Here is an 18,472-nt window from a genome sequence, read left to right on the forward strand (position 1 = left end):
AATTTTCAGGCTGTCATTGAAGAAAACGAAAGCTTGAGAATCTAGGTAAAATACTTATGAGACAAGAACTGCATTGTCCATCAGATGGCAGACTGAGACTAAGAAATCTCTATAGTAGATTGCATAGTAGATTGCTGTTACAGATAGGTAGCCGTGTTGGTCTGCCATAGTCAAAATAAAAAAAATTCCTTCCAGTAGCACCAAGAACTAACTTAGTTGGTCTTTAAGGACCAAGAACTAACTTAGTTGGTGTTTAAGGTGCTACTGGAAGGAATTTTTTTATTATAGTAGATTGCTGTTTTTCTATGTCCAGGAGGGCAGTTTTTTCCCTATGGCTTGCAGTTCAGGGCAACTATTTATGGCTCCATCTGCACTATACACTTAAAGCAGTATCATATCACTTTCCCCAAAGTATTCTGGGAGCTGTGGTTTGTTAAGGGTGCTGAGAGTTGTTAGGAGATCGCTATTCCCCTTGGAGAGTTACAGTTTGCCAGAGTTCCCTGGGAAAAGCAATTGATTGTTAAACCTGTATGGGAATTGTAGTTCCCTGAGGGAATGAGGTCTCTTAACAACTCTCAACACCCTAATAAACTACAGTTCTCAGGCAGGTAAAAGAAGTGGAGCTGGGGGTTATAGTAGATAGCTCAATGAAGATGTTGACTGAGCATGCGGCAGCAATGAAAAATGCAAATTCCTTGCTTAGGATCATTAGGAAAGGACTTGAAAATAAAACTGAGAATATAATGCCATTATACAAATCTTTACAAGGTGAGCAGTACCTTTCTCAGGACCAAAATTGAGCATGCAAGCTTTCGAGTCCTCCAGAATGCTTCATCAGTCAAGTTGTTTCAGGAAAGAAGAGTTTAGGGGGTGGGAGGAGGACGGGGGTAAAAATAAATAAGGCTGGATTTTGAAGGCGTGAGATTTGCGTTTAGACTCAGTCTGAAGATGAAAATTACAGACTCATACTCAGGCTAATAATAATAATAATAATAATAATAATAATAATAATAATAATAAATTTATACCTCTCCCATCTGGCTGTGTTTCCCCAGTCACTCTGGGCGTGTCCCAACAGAATATTAAAAACATGATAAAACATCAAACATTAAAAGCTTCCCTAAACAGGGCTGCCTTCAGATGTCTTCTAAATGTCAGATAGTTGTTTATTTCCTTGACATCTGCTGGAAGGGCGTTCCACAGGGCGGGCGCCACTACCGAGAAGGCCCCCTGCCTGGTTCCCTGTAACTTGGCTTCTCGTAATGAGGGAACTGCCAGAAGGCCCTCGGAGCTGGACCTCAGCGTCCAGGCAGAATGATGGGGGTGGAGACACTCCTTCTGGTATACTGGGCCCAGGCCATTTAGGGCTTTAAAGGTCAGCACCAACACTTTGAATTGTGCCCGGAAATGTACTGGGAGCCAATGCAGGTGGCAGGTTGCATCTGGGATTCTGCAGTGGAAGAATAATGATATGGATGTGGGAAACATTTCATAGAATTATAGAGCTGGAAGGGAGTCTGAGGGTCATTGATCTAGTTCTCATTTAAAGGAAGCTCTATCTAATTCATACCTTCTGAAATAATAGGTGAATCGAAACACAGCTGATGGGAAATTCACGCCTCTGAAATTTGCACTTCTCCAGGTTTTGCAATTCAGCCAAGTAAGGTGTGCATAAAATGTATATACCAAAGTAAAGTATGCATAAAAGTGCATATATTAATGAAAATAAATCACAAACTGATGTTGAAATATAGCAGAACTGTAAGAGTTGAAAAATGAGAAACTGAAGGAAACTGAAATGGACAGATTCACTCATCCCTAATGGCTGGTTTCCATTTTTGAAAACGTAAAGCGTGGCTGCTACCTAGAATTGTATTGTTCCTGGTTCCTGGTAAGACAGACATAAAGAGAAGCAGGGCCATCTAGCCTGTGGTTATCTGAACTCCTGCATTGCATCACAGTACTGGCCTGTGAAATCCCATGATGTACAGACATGCATTGTCCTATTAGATAGTACGCCTTATGTAACAGTTTCCCATCCTGCACAAAGCAGTACAGTGCAGCAGCTTGACAAATAGAGGGAGAGACCTGCTGCCAAATGCTTAAATCCTAAAGCTCTATGTGGATCTACTAATTTCCTGGTATTTTCTGTTTGTCAGTACTGGAAGGCATCACACCAGTCCTTCCAGATGACTGAGACATTTGTAGTGGAAGCTGGGGATGTATGAGGCAGGATGTGGGAACAATGGGGAAATTTGCTGGGCATTTTCTGTTGATGCTGCTGCTGTTGTTATTCAGACCTGTTAGTTGCTTGTCATCTGAAGGTCTGCAAGTATATATAGCAATACATGCATACTATATGTATATATATATGCATCGTATCCTAAAAACAAAACAAACCCCCAAAGTCATGACTTCCCCCAAAGAATCTTGGGAACTATAGTTTATTACAGAATTGAATGCACTCATTGAGAGCCCGTGTGGTGTAGTGGTTAAGAGTGGTGGACTCATAATCTGGTGATCTGGGTTCGCTTCCCCGCTCCTCCACATGCAGCTGCTGGGTGACCTTGGGCTAGTCACACTTCTGTGAAGTCTCTCAGCCCCACTCACCTCACAGAGTGTTTGTTGTGGGGGAGGAAGGGAAAGGAGATTGTTAGCCGCTTTGAGACTCTTTAGGGTAGTGATAAAGCGGGGTATCAAATCCAAACTGCAACTCCTCCTTGCTGTGCTCCTTAGGCCTGGCACTCCTGAGCTGTCTTTGTGTCTTCTAATAAAGAGTTAACTTCACTTACACAGTGTGATTTATTGCTGGTCACTCCTGGCAGTAGGCAAGTCCTAGTTTGGACTGTGTGTATGTATGAGGGAAGGGCTGTAGTTCAGTGGCAGAGCACCTGTTTTGCATGCAGAATATCTGAGGTTCAATTCCTAGCATTTTTGGGTAGGACTGAAATCCTGGAGAGCTGCTGGCATTCAGTGTAGACAATACTGACCTAGGTAGACTAATGGTCTAAGTCAGTATAAGGCAGTTTCCTGTTCCCCAAACATCCAGCTCCTGTGCCAGATAACAAACTAACCCTTAAAAATGCTTACAGACATTTTTTATAAATTAAACTGCTTTATTTGAAGCTTTTTTCCCGATCCCAAAAGAGCAATACATTAACCGACAGTTCCTTAGCCACTCCTTTGAAACATAACAGCAAAATTTCACTTGCACATTCTCTTTTCAGAGTTACAAGTGATTAAATTTGTTGAAAGAATCACGTAACATTCACATTTGCATAATTTCCACCTATTTCCTTAATTTATTAAAAGAGCAAGGATGTCGATGCCAGAATCACAAGACACTGTAAATATGAAGTTGTCTATAGTTGTCTACTCAACGCAGACCTACTGAAATTGTCGGGCGTGAGTAACTTAGGCACGTTCATGTCAACAAGTCTACTCTGAGTACAATTTAGTTAATCGGTTGGATTAAGTCTAGCAGAAGTCATTGGCCTTTTAGGGTAATCAGAAGCAGGAACCAATTCCCTTAGAACTTATCTTTCAAATTAGGGTAGAAAAAGGTCTGCAAATTTGCATATATATTCTGTCTGCTGTAAGCAGTATACATACTTAACTTACAAAGCTTAAGTGATTTTTTAAAAAAGATTTCACACTTCCCCATTTTGCAGTTTTGCTTCATTAAAATAACAATTAAAAAAAGGAAATGTAAGAGCAAAATACGGACATTTTATTTCTTCTGGAACATGTGAGGGGATTCATTTTCTTTTACCTGTGTGGAAGCAATATAAACAAAATTAAATAGAAATTTAGAAAGAGGTATTTTTAAAAATCCATATAGATCACAATGGACAAGATACTCTCAAATGCATACATTGTGTACATTACAAAAAAGGGAGGAAATTGTTATTGTAGTTAACCAGACGTTAACCTAATAGGGTATTCATAAAAAACACAATATCTTTCCCCCCCTGTTATGTTATGTTTTCTACATGGGAATGGGCGATATAAACACAGTGGGCAGCATGTTGGGGTGGTGTCACTGACCTGACCTCCCAACAGCTGAGTTGCTACGTCTTTTGGGGAAGGAGAGGGGAAGGTTGCAGAAAGTTTGGTGCAGTGCAAGAGCATTGCTGGTGTGTTTGTGCTGCGCTGACCTGCCCACCGCCTTGCTCAGCTCCTTCCTTCCTGGTAAGCAGCAGCGACTAACCCGTCGGGAGGTCAGGCGAGCACAGCTGCCCCACCACACAATCCGTTACTGACCAGTGTTCGGTCTTCTTTACTAGTTTCCAAGTCCATTTCTCCTGGAAGGTTTTTGTTCCACCAAGCCATTAGTCAAATGAACTGCTATGCGTTTTATGTATTTTGAAATTTGCAGGAAGGGTTCACATGTGCAATTTGGATGGATATTGATTGTTATATTGATGTTATTGTTCCTTTATCATTTTGGTAGCACCCCCGATTGCTGCACAGACCCACATTTGAATGAAATAAAATGCAAGCCTAATCACCAGTGTGTTCAGCTGGAAAAACTGGCTATAAATGAGTTTTTGAGCCCTCCAGGTATCATTTCACGTAGATTTCGTTTGAGTATTTCTGAACTCGGGGAGATTGGTTATTTTTTGTCCCAGGTTGTTAATTCATTTTACTGCTATAGTGAGTAAGAACAAGTCATGAACTTCCAAAGTAAAGCCTGTTCCTGAAATAACTGCATTTCGCAAACATTCAACACTTGTGTTTGGGATCCTTCCATTTCTTTCTTTTTTAATATAATATTTTTTATTTTTTTATTTTTTTCCTTTGTAACAATATTTCTTCATCACATATATCTTTGCTCAAATTGAGCTTTGACTTCTTCCTGTCCGATCCTTCCATTTCTTGAGCAGTTCCTGTGCTCATCAATAGTTGCATTTTTTCAATGTCACATAATTAATTCACATATATATATATATATATATATATATATATATATATATATAATCAGGCTTCAATTTCTCTATGAAACCACACTTCGTTATAACTAATTTAACATAGGGAAGGAACTTTAGACAGTGAATTTACCGTATAAACTCTGGATTCCGTCCCTGTCGTCATCTGAGAGACGGAAGTTATTTGGGTTCACATAGGAATAGGTAGGATACATCAAAGCGCCATAGACATTTGAATGAGCCAGCCCCAAAGAATGACCAAATTCATGTGCAGCCACAAGGAACAGGTTGACTTCTAAAACACAGAAAACAACTCAGATGAGCAGTGCGTATTTGCAGGGCCGGCCCTATCATTAGTCAAAGTGAGGCAACTGCCTTGGGAATCTTATGCTGGGAGAGGCAGCATTCCCCTAGACTAGGGCTGTGTACACACCATACATTTAAAGCAGCCTCCCCCAAAAGAATCTTAGAAGCTGTAGTTTACCCTTCACAGAGCTACAAATCCCAGCACTCTGAACCTACTGCAATTCTCAGTAGCATTTTATAAGCACAGTGCTACTGAAGGAGACCCACGTGTGTCAAAGTTGCTGTCAGGGATTCTTTAGATGTGATTCCTGCATTGCGGGGGTGGGACTAGATGACCCCTGGGCTCACCCTGCTCCCTACAGTTGCTAGCAAGTGCTTCTGGAAAGCATACAGATAGGGAGTGTAGTCAATAAAACCCCCTTTTCCTGTTGCTCCCTGCCAACTGCTATCCAGTGATTTCTGAATCATGTCTAGAAGCCATTGATAGACTGATCCTCCATGGATTTGCCCAGTTCTCCTTTAGCTGTCTATAATAGGTGCTGTTCTAGGGATGCGGGTGGCGCTATGGGTTAAACCACAGAGCCTAGGACTTGCTGATCAGAAGGTCGGCAGTTCAAATCCCCGCGATGGGGTGAGCTCCCGTTGCTCGGTCCCTGCTCCTGCCAACCTAACAGTTCAAAAGCACGTCAAAGTGCAAGAAGATAAATAGGTATCGCTCCAGCAGAAAGGTAAACGGCGTTTCTGTGCGCTGCTCTGGTTCGCCAGAAGCGGCTTAGTCATGCTGGCCACATGACCTGGAAGCTGTACACCGGCTCTCTCTACCAATAAAGCGAGATGAATGCCGCAACCCCAGAGTCGGTCATGACTGGACCTAATAGTTAAGGGCCCATTTACCTATAGGTGCTGTTACCTGCGCGTGACAGCGAATTCCATGCATGAATTGTATATAAAACAGTGCAGAGTTGTTGTTTTTGAGGGGTCGTATTTGCGCACAACACATTGATGCCCCAACGGGACCCGGCTCACACATTTTGAATATATATATATATTTACCTCTGTTGGTTTCTGACCAGCGTTCGGCCTCATCGAAGTGGGCATCTCCACCAAGGCCTGGCCCAGGGGCAAAAGCATGAGCCAGAACTCCGCTCCTCCCATCGAAAGGGATGTTGTCACCATGCTCTGAGTTGGAAAGGGAAAACGAGGTATTACCAGCAGTTCAGTCTCATCCATTAGTCTTGAAGTACACAGGTTGCAAGGACAGCCTCCCCCAACAAACTCTTCCTGGCTCTGAATTCTCAGCCTTATTCCTTAGCTCAGACTCATTCAACTATGGCAACTTCCGAGTTTGTTGTAACTTCAAGATCTGTCTGCGCTGTTTGTGTTCAGTTGCCCTGCCATGATGAGTTTTATAATGTAATTATATTATTATTATTTATATTGTATTTTAATAATGCTTAGGTATGCTGCTCAGAGCCATTACATTAAATTGCAGTTAAGAAACAGTAAAAAGAACAACAGCAACAGCAGCAACAACAACTTAGATTTACTACACCCAATCTCAAAAAAGTCTTTTGGTTTTTGGGATTGCTGTGTGTGGCTTATTTGCTTGTGGAGTTATAGATGTTAAAAGCACAGCTCGTCCAGTTGGAATTTACAGGATTATTATTATTTTTAAAATGAAATGGAACAATAGTCCACATAGTCACAGTTTATCATGCCCATTAAGCAACTAAGCATGGGTAAAATCAGCTAGCCCCTTTCTAATAGATTACCATAGAAAAGTTGTTACTGATGGCAATTTAAACTTGGATCATATATAATGGGGGGAAGGGAAGGGTTGACATCATGTGACGATTGGCATAAATCTATGTTGTTGTTTAGTCGTTTAGTCGTGTCCGACTCTTCATGACCCCATGGACCAGAGCACGCCAGGCACTTCTGTCCTCCACTGCCTCCCGCAGTTTGATCAAACTCATGCTAGTAGCTTCAAGAACACCATCCAACCATCTCATTCTCTGTCGTCCCCTTCTCCTTGTGCCCTCCATCTTTCCCAACATCAGGGTCTTTTCCAGGGACTCTTCTCTTCTCATGAGGTGGCCAAAGTATTGGAGCCTCAGCTTCACGATCTGTCCTTCCAGTGAGCGCTCAGGGCTGATTTCCTTCAGAATGGAGAGGTTTGATCTTCTTGCAGTCCATGGGACTCTCAAGAGTCTCCTCCAGCACCATAATTCAAAAGCATCAATTCTTCGGCGATCAGCCTTCTTTATGGTCCAGCTCTCACTTCCATACATCACTACTGGGAAAACCATGGCTTTTACTATACGGACCTTTGTTGGCAAGGTGATGTCTCTGCTTTTTAAGATGTTGTCTAGGTTTGCCATCGCCTTTCTCCCAAGGAGCAGGCGTCTTTTAATTTCGTGACTGCTGTCACCATCTGCACTGATCATGGAGCCCAAGAAAGTAAAATCTCTCACTGCCTCCATTTCTTCCCCATCTATTTGCCAGGAGGTGATGGGCCCAGTGGCCATGATCTTCGTTTTTTTGATGTTGAGCTTCAGACCATATTTTGCGCTCTCCTCTTTCACCCTCATTAAAAGGTTCTTTAATTCCTCTTCACTTTCTGCCATCAAGGTTGTGTCATCTGCATATCTGAGGTTGTTGATATTTCTTCCGGCAATCTTAATTCCGGCTTGGGATTCATCCAGCCCAGCCTTTCGCATGATGAATTCTGCATATAAGTTAAATAAGCAGGGAGACAATATACAGCCTTGCCGTACTCCTTTCCCAATTTGGAACCAATCAGTTGTTCCCTATCCAGTTCTAACTGTAGCTTCTTGTTCCACATAGAGATTTCGCAGGAGACAGATGACGTGATCAGGCACTCCCATTTCTTTAAGAACTTGCCATAGTTTGCTGTGGTCTACACAGTCAAAGGCCTTTGCATAGTCAATGAAGCAGAAGTAGATGTCTTTCTGGAACTCTCTAGCTTTCTCCATAATCCAGCGCATGTTTGCAATTTGGTCTCTGCTTCCTCTGCCTCTTCTAAATCCAGCTTGCACTTCTGGGAGTTCTCGGTCCACATACCACATATGCCTCCCCTTCATGGATCACTGTCTTGCCGTGGCGAAGGGGCTTGAAGAACTCAGAGAAGCTATGAACTATGCCGTGCAGGGCCACCCAAGATGAACAGGTCATAGTGGAGAGTTTTGACCAAACGTGATCCACCTGGAGGAGGAACCGGCAAGCCACTCCAGTATCCCTGCCAAGAAAACTCCATGGACAAAGACAACAGGCATAAATCTATAGAAGCCGTTTTCCAAAATGGCCACCTGCCATAACCCTGCAGTTCTTTGTACTCCATTTTTGTTCCTAATACCACCCTGTATAATTTGGATACATCAGTAACCCAGGCTGCCTTATAGCTTAACCCTACCTCCAAGTCATTTATGAACAAGTTCGAAAACACCTGTCCTGTCCAGATCCTGGGATCCATTTTTTTTATACATCCAACCACTGTCCATTTAGTCTTAGCCTCTACTTCCTGCCCCTGCACCAATTACTGATTTAGAAGAGGAAGTGCCCTTTTATTCCACGACTGCTATGCTTGTCGGAGGTTTCGGCAAAAGCTTTTCGAAAGTCCAAGTACACGGTGTCTACAGGATCATCCCTATCCATAAGCTTGTTGACACTCTCAGATAATTTAGAAAGCTTAGTCATGCTGTATCAACATCACGGCAGCCACTTCCCCATGCCCTTGTCCTATGTCACTCCAGTAGTGTTGACAGAGGAGAAGTGTGGGGAGAAAGAATCACATGGCTGCTTCCACTGTGAATGTCAGCAGATGGTAACATACGACCTCATCCTGCAGTCGGGAAATTGGTATGAATGAGTCTGGTACAACTCTGTACAGAGAAGAATTGTGGCTGGCAGGTCCAGTGTTTGGGGGCAGTTGTCACGGGTGGAGTTTAGATGCAACAAGCTTTGGAGTGCCCCAGGATCTGTTACTTAGGTAGCAGCGGAGAATGGTAGTGTACAGGGCCGGATTTAGGTTTGATGAGGCCCTAAGCTGCTGAAGGTAATGGGGCCCTTTATAAGTCCAGCTTATATTTTGTCAACAGCAAATCGTTGCTGTTTTTTGTGTTGAATATATGCAGGGACGCGGGTGTCGCTGTGGGTAAAACCTCAGCGCCTAGGACCTGCCGATCGCTTGGTCGGCAGTTCGAATCCCCGCGGCGGGGTGCGCTCCCGTTGTTCGGTCCCAGCGCCTGCCAACCTAGCAGTTCGAAAGCACCCCCAGGTGCAAGTAGATAAATAGGGACCGCTTACCAGTGGGAAGGTAAACAGCGTTCCGTGTGCTGCGCTGGCTCGCCAGATGCAGCTTGTCACGCTGGCCACGTGACCCGGAAGTGTCTGCGGACAGCGCTGGCTCCCGGCCTATAGAGTGAGATGAGCGCACAACCCTAGAGTCTGGCAAGACTGGCCCGTACGGGCAGGGGTACCTTTACCTTTATCTTTATATGCTATATGGTAATGTATGGACCTAATAGGTATCTAAAGCCATTTGCACATAACAAAGTATGTACATCACAGGAGCCTACACAACACAAAACACTGTTGCTGTATGTAGGTTTTATTTTATTTGTTTTTTATCTTATACAGTCGAACCTCTGTTTACGTAACCCTCTGGTTATATAAACTTCGGGATGCGCGTGCAGCAAACCTGGAAGTATTTTACCGCTTCTGCAGAAGCAGTCTGCACATTAGGGCGGTTCATAAAAAACCTTTTTTTTTTTGGAAAATGCCTGCTCCAAAGGTCTCATCTAGGAATTATATAGCTATATCTGAAATTTCATGCATATCGGTTAATATCTTGACCCTGCTCCATGAAAATAGCTATTTACTTGGCCGTTTTCCTATGTCGGGAAGGCTGAAATTTCAATTCAGTGGAGCAGGGTCAAGGTATGCATGAAATTTCAGATATAGCTATACAATCCCTATTGTAGTAAGACAAGACCTTTGGAGCAGGCATTCCCCCCCCAAAAGTTTTTAATGAACTGCCCTACTGTGCATGCGCAGAAGTGGTCCTCAGGTTGCAGAAACCTCGGGATCTGAACGGAACTCCGGAATGGATCCCATCTGCAACCAGAGGTACCACTGTATTTTGGAAATGTACATCCAGTTTCTCCCCTTTATTTTTTTGGGGGCCCCCCAAGAGAATGGGGCCCTAAGCTATAGCTTGTTTAGCTTATATGTAAATCCGGCACTGGTAGTGTAGCTATAGGGCATCAAACAGGTGTGAATGGCTATACAATTGACCCTACCCATGTGGCTCTTCTTCGTTCATGCACCCCCGCCCCAGCGCTGTAGGATTGCATCATGGGGGAGTGGCCTCGACCATCTTGAGGACAGATTCCTGCAATGATCCTAGGATGGGGCTGTCCTTGGAGATTGTTTGGAGACTAACACCATGCTCCTTTAGGGCATGATTCTTTGTCCCATAAAAGGTTTTAAAAGGTGAACACTGCATAAACAAGGCATTGCCTCCTATCCATCATGGTCACTGCAATCTGCAGAGGCTTCTTGGCAGTGCTATACACAGTGCTATACACTGAAGAAGTGTGCATACACACGAAAGCTTATACCAAGAACAAACTTAGTTGGTCTCTAAGAAGAAGAAGAAGAAGAGTTTGGATTTGATATCCCGCCTTTCACTCCCCTTCAGGAGTCTCAAAGCGGCTAACAATCTCCTTTCCCTTCCTCCCCCACAACAAACACTCTGTGAGGTGAGTGGAGCTGAGAGACTTCAGAGAAGTGTGACTGGCCCAAGGTCACCCAGCAGCTGCTTGTGGAGGAGCGGAGACACGATGCTACTGCACAATTTTTTAAATTTTTAAAATATATTTTGACTGTGTCAGACCAACACGGCTACCTACCTGAATCTAGTGCCTTGTGTATAGTAATGCAGAAAGGTGTTATATGAACTAAAAGTGACATGAAATTAAATGAAAGATAAATAGTGTGAACGTATATAAAGGCAAAGCTGACGACGGCTACTTAGCTACGAAACACCTTCCTCTGAAGGTCCTTCATACCAAATTTCAGATATTTCCCCATATATATATGTTTCAAAGGCTTGAGCAAGTTTTTAACAGTTGGGGATATTTTTTTAACTGCATTTCCCCTGTAAAAATAAATAAATCTCAGGTTCTCTGAAGAGGTATGAGACATGGACATGAGCAAAACACATCAGCCAAGGCAGCCTTACCATTATATGCAAAAGAAATTTCAATATCAGCAGGTCCTGTTGTTTTCCTGAACTGCAGGGGGGTCACATCGCTCCACACCTTAAATGCCTTTGCTATGGCCGCGTCTACCTTGCTTCGAGTCATATCAGGGGTGTAGTTATTAATCCTTTGAGCAGTGGAGGAAAATACGATATTAGTACTTAGCCAATTTATTTATTTATTACATTTTTCAGAAAGGTGAAGCTCAGCTAACCTGTAAGTCAGTAAGTTTTTATTCCATCTCTCAGTTCCGAAAGTACGATACTCCAAGACATCTGGCACGCCACATCTGGGCTGATCCATTACCTGCACAGTCTCTGTGTCAATCTTTCCTGTTACCTTCAAGTGAAAGAATTCCTGCATTTGTCTGATTTGTTCTTCCAGGGTATGCTTCAATACTTTTTTCACGGCTGGGAAAAACCTGTTCAGGTAAGCCTGGAATAAAAAAGGGAGAGGGGGACCATTTAGTTTGGATCTTTAAGAACATGTGAAGAGCCTGGTCTCACAGCGGCCAGCTAGATGCCTATGGGAAGCAGGCAAACAGCATTCTCCCAACTTCTCCCCATTCTGGCTCATTGCTTGCTCATTGTTTATCCTCTGAACATGCCAGTTCTCTCGCTGGCATTTATTTTTAAGTCTAATCTGCATTCCAATCACCCTCCTCCATCTATTGCCTTAAAAAAGCACCTGCAGTGATTTTCGAAAAAAGCACAGAACAGAGAGAAACCATTTGTTGCATTCTGTGTACAGAAGCCATAGAAAGAAGTCCAGTAATGAAAACGTTCCTCAAAATTAGGGATGGAAGAGAAATTCAATTCACTTTGCATTTAAAGGCGAATCTACCTAATTCACAGTTTCCCAAACAATATGCGACCCAAAACCCAGCTATGAGAGCCAGTGTAGTATAGTGGCTAGAAAGGGTGGACTAAGACATGGGAGGTTAGCGTTCAAATCTCCCCCTCGGCCATGTAGATAACTGGGTGACCTTGGTTAGTCGCTGCCTCTCAGCCTAACCTTCCTCAGAGGGTTGTTGTGGGGATTAAATGAGGAGGGGGAGAACAATGTATGCCACTTTGAGCTCTTTGGAGAAAAAGGTGGGATATAAATGTGATAGATTAGATGACGTGAGAGAGAGAGAGAGAAGATACAATTTGCTATTCTCTGAATTTTGCAATGCAGTTCTTCAGTCAAATACAAAAATGTATATATTAGTAAAAAGACTCTGCAAAAAGACATTATATTAGGAAAAAAATCTTTACAAATTCATGTCTAGCATGCAATACTATTACAGTGGTACCTCAGGTTAAGTACTTAATTCTTCCAAAGGTCCGTTCTTAACTTGAAACTGTTCTTAACTTGAAGCACCACTTTAGCTAATGGGGCTTCCTGCTGCCATTGCACCGTCGGAGCACGATTTCTGTTCTCATCCTGAAGCAAAGTTCTTAACCCGAGGTACTATTTCTGGGTTAGTGGAGTCTGTAACCTGAAGCGTCTGTAACCCAAGGTACTACTGTATTATTATTTTTAATGTATACATTAGGAGAAATCAGCAATAACATGCTGATGAATCTCCGTGAAGACTTGAAAATTTGCAAACTTATGTGGAAATGTGGAGAACCAGATTTAAGATAGGAAAAATGAGAAACCTAAATTGACAGATTTGCCCATCTCCCTACTCCACACAACAGCAGCAGGGCCCTTTCTCTATCGTTCTATGGCATTATCTGTTAACGCTGCGATGGCTACATACCTCAATGAATTTCAGATCCCTGATTTTCAATGCCGGATTCTGAACTGGAAAGGTGGAGCTGCAAGGCAACAGCATCACAGCCCACAGGAGCATCACATGCCTCATAGTGGAGGTTGCTGAAAGGTTGCCTGCACCAAAAGAAGACAGCCTTTGGTGTATCGCATCTTGGAGCCCAAATGGGCAAGCTTATATATGCCTGACCAGTGTGGCATGTTGTAAAAATCCAGGTGACTCACTTTATGGCGCTCGCCTGCTTTTTGTGTGTGAATGGCTCTGGATGGTCAAATGTCACAACTCCAAAATGATTACGAGGAAACATTAAAGGCATGTCTTTCCTCCCCTCCTCCTTGTTGTTGACATTTCCACTGATGTCATTTCGCTTTGTCCCCATCCCATCTTTCCTTTCACTCTCTAAAACCACAGGACACAGGGAAGTTGGCTCTTCCAAATCCACCTAAAGCATCTACTGTACGACCCCACCCTCTTTGGCTTGCCCAATCTTCTTTGTTTGCCGCTGAGACGCATTGCGACATTGTCTTCTGCCTTGTCTAGCTTTCCAGGTGCAAAGCAGGTGACTCGTCCACAGCTTAGGCTATGTGGTTAGAATTCTGCGCTTTCGGAAAGGTTTCTGTCAAAGGGGTTCCGTCTGAGGATCCGCTGTCAGTCGAACCGCTGGAAATCTAGAAGAGGCTGGCTGAAATGGTTGTTGTAACGTGCTTCCTCCCAGAGGACAAGAACAGGCCAAAGGCCCATCTTGTCCACTATTCTGTTCTCACAGTGGCCAGCTAGATGCCTTTGGGATGTTCACAAGAAGGACATGAGCTTAATGACACTAATTAATTAATTAATTAATTAATTAATTATACCCAGCCCATCTGGCTGGGTTTCCCCAGTCACTCTGGGCGGCTCCCAACAGAACATTAAAAACACGCTAAAACATTACGATCAAACATTAAAACATTAAAAACTTCTCTAAACAGGGCTGCCTTCAGATGTCTTCTAAGTCAGGTAGTTGTTTATTTCGTTGACATCTGGTGGGAGGGCATTCCACAAGGCAGGCACCACTACCGAGAAGGCCCTCTGCCTGGTTCCCTGTAACCTCACTTCTCGCAGTGAGGGAACCGCCAGAAAGCCCTCGGAGCTGGACCTCGGTGTCCAGGCAAAACGATGGGGGTGAAGATGCTCTTTCAGGTATACAGTGGTACCTCGGGTTAAGAACTTAATTCGTTCTGGGGGTCCGTTCTTAACCTGAAACTGTTCTTAACCTGAGGTACCACTTCAGCTAATGGGACCTCCCACTGCCACCACACAATTTCTGTTCTCACCCTGAAGCAAAGTTCTTAACCCGAGGTACTATTTCTGGGTTAGCGGAGTCTGTAACCTGAAGCGTCTGTAACCCAAAGTACCACTGTACTCTCTCCTCCTGTGGTTTTCAGAGGCCCATTGCCTCCGACAGTGGAGCCCTCATAGCTAGCAACCACTGGTAGCCTTACTGTATATGTCAGCTTTAGTGCCAAGGAGAGGGGTGTCCCTTGAGTTGTGCTACTTCCTTTTTTTTTTTTTTGGCCAAACAATTTCTATTAGTTTTTCAAATGAGTTGTGCCACTATCCATTGCACTTTCCATGCAGTGCTCACAATTAAATTGGATGCTTGTATTCTTATTGCTGCCTTTGTATCTGGGACACACTCACCGTGAAAATGGCTACAGCTTCTTCTTACTACTATTTCTGCTGCTGCCATATTTGGGACATGCTCATCTTCTTTTCCACAAGACCCCCTTTAAATATTCTTTGAGAGGGACCTAAAAGCACTGGACTTAAAGCACACAAGAGCCTCAGAAGATCCCTACTAGATCAGATCAATGATTGATCTAGCATCATGATTTCTGCAAAGACCAAGTTGATGCCTTAGTACTTCTTACGATACCTCTGGAACAGAAAAAGACAGAGAGAGCTCTTCTTATGTTCTTAATTATACATTAGAGGGGTCAATGGTTTGTCTCTATCTTCATCATTTGTCTTTCTGGAAATTAAACACAGATGCTACTGATTTCCTAATATTTTCCATGTAGACAATTTACCTTCATCTGGTGGTTGTGAATGATGGAATGCACCAGTGCCACAACCACCATTTTTATTTTTTAAAAAAGTGAAAGAAAGAGAATTATGGAGAGCATAGTGAGGCTTAATTTAGCAGAGACTTAACTTGTCCCCTTGATTTCAAGGGCTCTTAAGCATTTTGAATTTTCTGGGGCCACTATAAGTTGTTCCAATGTTGCAGTTTCCCTAGTCTCAGTGGTGGACTATAGGCCTTAAAGGGTTGAAGGCAAGTGATAGAGATTAGACATTTCAGGGTTTTGTTTGGTCTGCTTCAGTGGCATTCTGACTCAAGGTAAGCTCATAATTTAGATAAAGCCAAATGGTGAGTGTCTGTATCTGGTGTCTAAACAATCTCTGAACCATCTTGTGGGAACCAGACTGTTTTAATTACCTACCATCTGAATGAGACTTGGAAAATCCTTTCCTCACAAGGAAGTGCTGGGGATTAAGTTACTTCAAAAAGAACAACAATGTGCCCTTTAGCTTTATTTGTTTTGGGAAAGTTAAATGTTCATGCTTAAACTTTAAATTATTAACAGTTGCATTGTTTCATCCATTGATTTGTATGCTGTGGAATACCTTTCAACAATGCGAAGAAATTGATTTTTTAATTAATTTGCTTAAAAATACCACAATGACTAATTATTCTGGCATTTCATTCTAAGCAGTGATGTGATGTGCTTATGATCACTTTGGAAACGACAAGTCTGATTTACAAAGAACGCTTCTGTGCAGGAATGAGAGTAGGCAGGAATAAGTAGGTTTTCATCTTAGGGTGGTTGTAGAAGTATGCAGTTCACTCTGGGAAACAACAAGTGATCACAGGTTTACAGCTGAGTTATATATGGAGTGAATATTCATTCCTTCATTCATTCATTTATATTGTGCCTTTTTCTAAATGGCCTAGAGGCATTAGTACAGCATTAAAATGCTATAAAAAGAACAGTAAGCCTACTAAGAATGGCAGGCAAAACGGTTACGCCAGCAAATAACTAGGGCTGCCATATTTCAAAACAAAAAGTGAAGATCCGGACACAAGTTGTTGAGCATTTTTGGGGGGGAAATCTCAAAAGGAAGAAGTTTTTGAGCTTTTCTTAAAATGAAATTTGCCAAAATCTTCACTTCCGACATGGGTTGCCATACGTCTGGATTTTCCCCGGACGTTGTTTCCAATGGCTGAATCCTGGCTATGTCTGGGAAATTCCGGATGTTTGGCAACCCTAAAATAACACACACACACACACACAGAGAGAGAGAGAGAGAGAGAGAGAGAGAGAGAGAGAGAGAACCAGCACAGTGAGAAACTAAAAGGCATTTCAAATATTAGGACAAGCATGAGAGAACAAGATGGCTACCAAATTTAGCTAAGAAAGCTAAGAAAGCATAACAAATTCTGAAGGGCAACACGTCAATTACCTCTGTGTTTAGGCCTGGGGAACAGCATTTTGGTGAGCATGCTGAAAAACCTCTCTTTAAGATGGCTAGCACCCCCTCACCTCACAGAACAAATGTTATCAGAAACAGTTCTGGTTGCCTTACCTCGGAAAGGATATTGTAGTGATGGAAAAGATTTAGAGGTGACATGACAGAAGTTTATAAAACCATGCATGTCTTGGAGAAAGTGGATAGAGAAAGGTTTTCTCACTCTCTCATAACACTGGACCTCGTGGACATCCAACTAAGCTGATTGTTGGAAGACTCAGGACAGATTAAAAAAAGTATTCCTCCATGCAGAGCATTGTTAAATTATAGAACTTGCTCCCTCAGGAGGCAGTGATGGTCACCAACTTGGATGGCTTTAAAAGTCGATTAGACAAATTCTTGGAGGATAGGGCTATTGATGGCTACTAGACATGATGTCTATCTTTTGCCTCCATGGTCAGAAGCAGCAATGCTTTTGAATACAGTGGTACCTCAGGTTAAGTACTTAATTCGTTCCGGAGGTCTGTTCTTAACCTGAAACTGTTCTTAACCTGAAGCACCACTTTAGCTAATGGGGCCTCCCGCTGCTGCCGTGCCGCCGGAGCACGATTTCTGTTCTCATCCTGAAGCAAAGTTCTTAACCTGAAGCACTATTTCTGGGTTAGCGGAGTCTGTAACCTGAAGCATATGTAACCTGAAGCGTATGTAACCCGAGGTACCACTGTACCAGTTACTGGAAACTGCAGGAAGGCAGAGTGATCCAGCAGACTCTCCTTATGTTCTTGTATCATGCAGTGGTCCAGTTAGATCCTTGACAATGATCTTAGAGGACCATGTGCATTTTATCAGTAGTGTGATTTGTGAGGAGAGGTAGGTCCCGAAAGATCTACAATGGCTCCCAGCACATTTCTGAGCACAATTCCAAGTGTTGGTGCTGACCTTTAAAGACTTAAATGACCTCGGCCCAGAATACCTGAAGGAATGTTTCCACCTCCATCGTCCAGCCCGGACACTGAGGTCCAGCGCCGAGGGCCTTCTGGCGGTTCCCTCACTGTGAGAAGTGAAGTTACAGGGAACCAGGCAGAGGGCCTTCTCGATAGTGGCACCCACCACTGTGGAACGCCCTCCCATCAGATGTCAAGGAAATAAAGAACTGCCTGACTTTTAGAAGACATCTGAAGACAGTCCTGTTTAGGGAAGCTTTTAATGTCTGATGTTTTATCATGTTTTTAATTTTCTGTTGGGACCCTCCTAGAGTGGCTGGGGAAACCCAGCCAGATGGGTGGGTTATAAATAAATTAATTCTTCTTCTTCTTCTTCTTCTTCTTCTTCTTCTTCTTCTTCTTCTTCTTCTTCTTCTTCTTCTTCTTCGCCAGTGACATCCTCCTGGTCACAATGTGCTTGCCAGGACACAGATGAGGCAAGGCAGCAAGGTTGGGAGAATTCTGGACTGGTGCCACCAAAACAGGCCTTTCCTCACTGCTACCTATCAGGAGAACACCACCACCTCTTCTTCTGCCCCATCTCCAACCATGAGCCACTGTAGCTTAAATCACGGCATCATCTTGACCCAAAAATTGATTGTGCTTCTGTTGCCCACATTGATTTGAGATAAAGCACCACCTTCTGATAGAAAATGATTTTATATTATCTAAGCGAAGATAATAAAGTGAGCACCTGCA

General features: G+C 43.1%; 1 protein-coding gene across 1 annotated transcript; it reads right to left on the reverse strand.

Annotated features, from left to right (window-relative positions):
* Positions 1-3,095: 3,095 nt before the first annotated feature.
* On the reverse strand, positions 3,096-13,507 carry LOC309530552 (macrophage metalloelastase-like). The gene is made up of 6 exons (XM_082219593.1): positions 13,269-13,507; positions 11,733-11,953; positions 11,500-11,645; positions 6,288-6,413; positions 5,062-5,223; positions 3,096-3,772 (listed from the first exon to the last, which is right to left on the reverse strand). Exons 1-6 carry the CDS (start codon positions 13,371-13,373, stop codon positions 3,759-3,761), a joined length of 774 nt encoding a protein of 257 aa, XP_082075719.1. The 5' UTR covers positions 13,374-13,507; the 3' UTR covers positions 3,096-3,758.
* Between the last annotated feature and the right edge of the window lie 4,965 nt (positions 13,508-18,472).

This window comes from Podarcis vaucheri (genome assembly GCF_965113315.1).
Source record: "Podarcis vaucheri genome assembly, chromosome: 4".
Lineage (NCBI taxonomy): Eukaryota > Metazoa > Chordata > Lepidosauria > Squamata > Lacertidae > Podarcis > Podarcis vaucheri.